Source organism: Crocuta crocuta, unplaced genomic scaffold (genome assembly GCF_008692635.1).
Source record: "Crocuta crocuta isolate KB4526 unplaced genomic scaffold, BGI_CrCroc_1.0 scaffold334, whole genome shotgun sequence".
Lineage (NCBI taxonomy): Eukaryota > Metazoa > Chordata > Mammalia > Carnivora > Hyaenidae > Crocuta > Crocuta crocuta.
Window position 1 is genome coordinate 3986223 of NW_027533260.1, and position 593 is coordinate 3986815.

Here is a 593-nt window from a genome sequence, read left to right on the forward strand (position 1 = left end):
CTGGTGGCTGCAGATTCCTCCCCGCCCACCTCAGCCACACTTGTGTTGCCCTTATATCCATCCATCCCTACTTTGTGGGCACTGGATCAGCCGAGCGGGTGGCCCAGGGAGGGGTGTGGGTCCTTGCCACCCCCGATCTGTCGTTGCAACAAAGATGAGGGTCCTGTCTAGCCCCTCATGCTGGCCCTGCCGCCGCCGCCACTCCATCCCTGTCTTTGCTCTCAGACCAGAACCCCATCTCCTTGTCCTAGACACGTCCTCTGCTACCGTCTCACGGCCCTGACCTTGGCTCTGTACCACTCTCGACACCTGCTCTGCTTTTGAGTTTGCCTCATTCTCTAACTCCATCTTGGTCCCCTGACCCGCCTTGTCCCCAGGGTCCTGTCGCTCCCAGACCCCCCCCTCCCCCATCCACCCCACCGCAGCGCCAACCTGGGAGCTCAGGCCCTGCCTTCCGTTGACCGTGGCCTTCCGCCCTCTCGCACAGGCTTCTTCCTGCTGGGCGGCCTGTGCGTCGTGTGGGGCGGTGCCTCCTACGTGGTGGGCCTGGCGGCGCTGCGCGGGCCCATGCAGCTGTCGCTGGGGGGCGCGGC

At 65.1% G+C, this 593-nt stretch overlaps 1 protein-coding gene across 1 annotated transcript in view; it reads left to right on the top strand.

Moving 5' to 3' along the window:
- TMEM160 (transmembrane protein 160) overlaps positions 1-591 on the top strand; it is a gene marked incomplete at its 3' end in the record, with an annotated part of 1907 nt that extends 1316 nt beyond the window's left edge. Inside the window, exon 3 of the mRNA XM_077747189.1 lies at positions 488-591. Within this exon, the coding sequence (XP_077603315.1) occupies positions 488-591 (104 nt within the window). The remainder of the gene's footprint in view (positions 1-487) is intronic.
- Between the last annotated feature and the right edge of the window lie 2 nt (positions 592-593).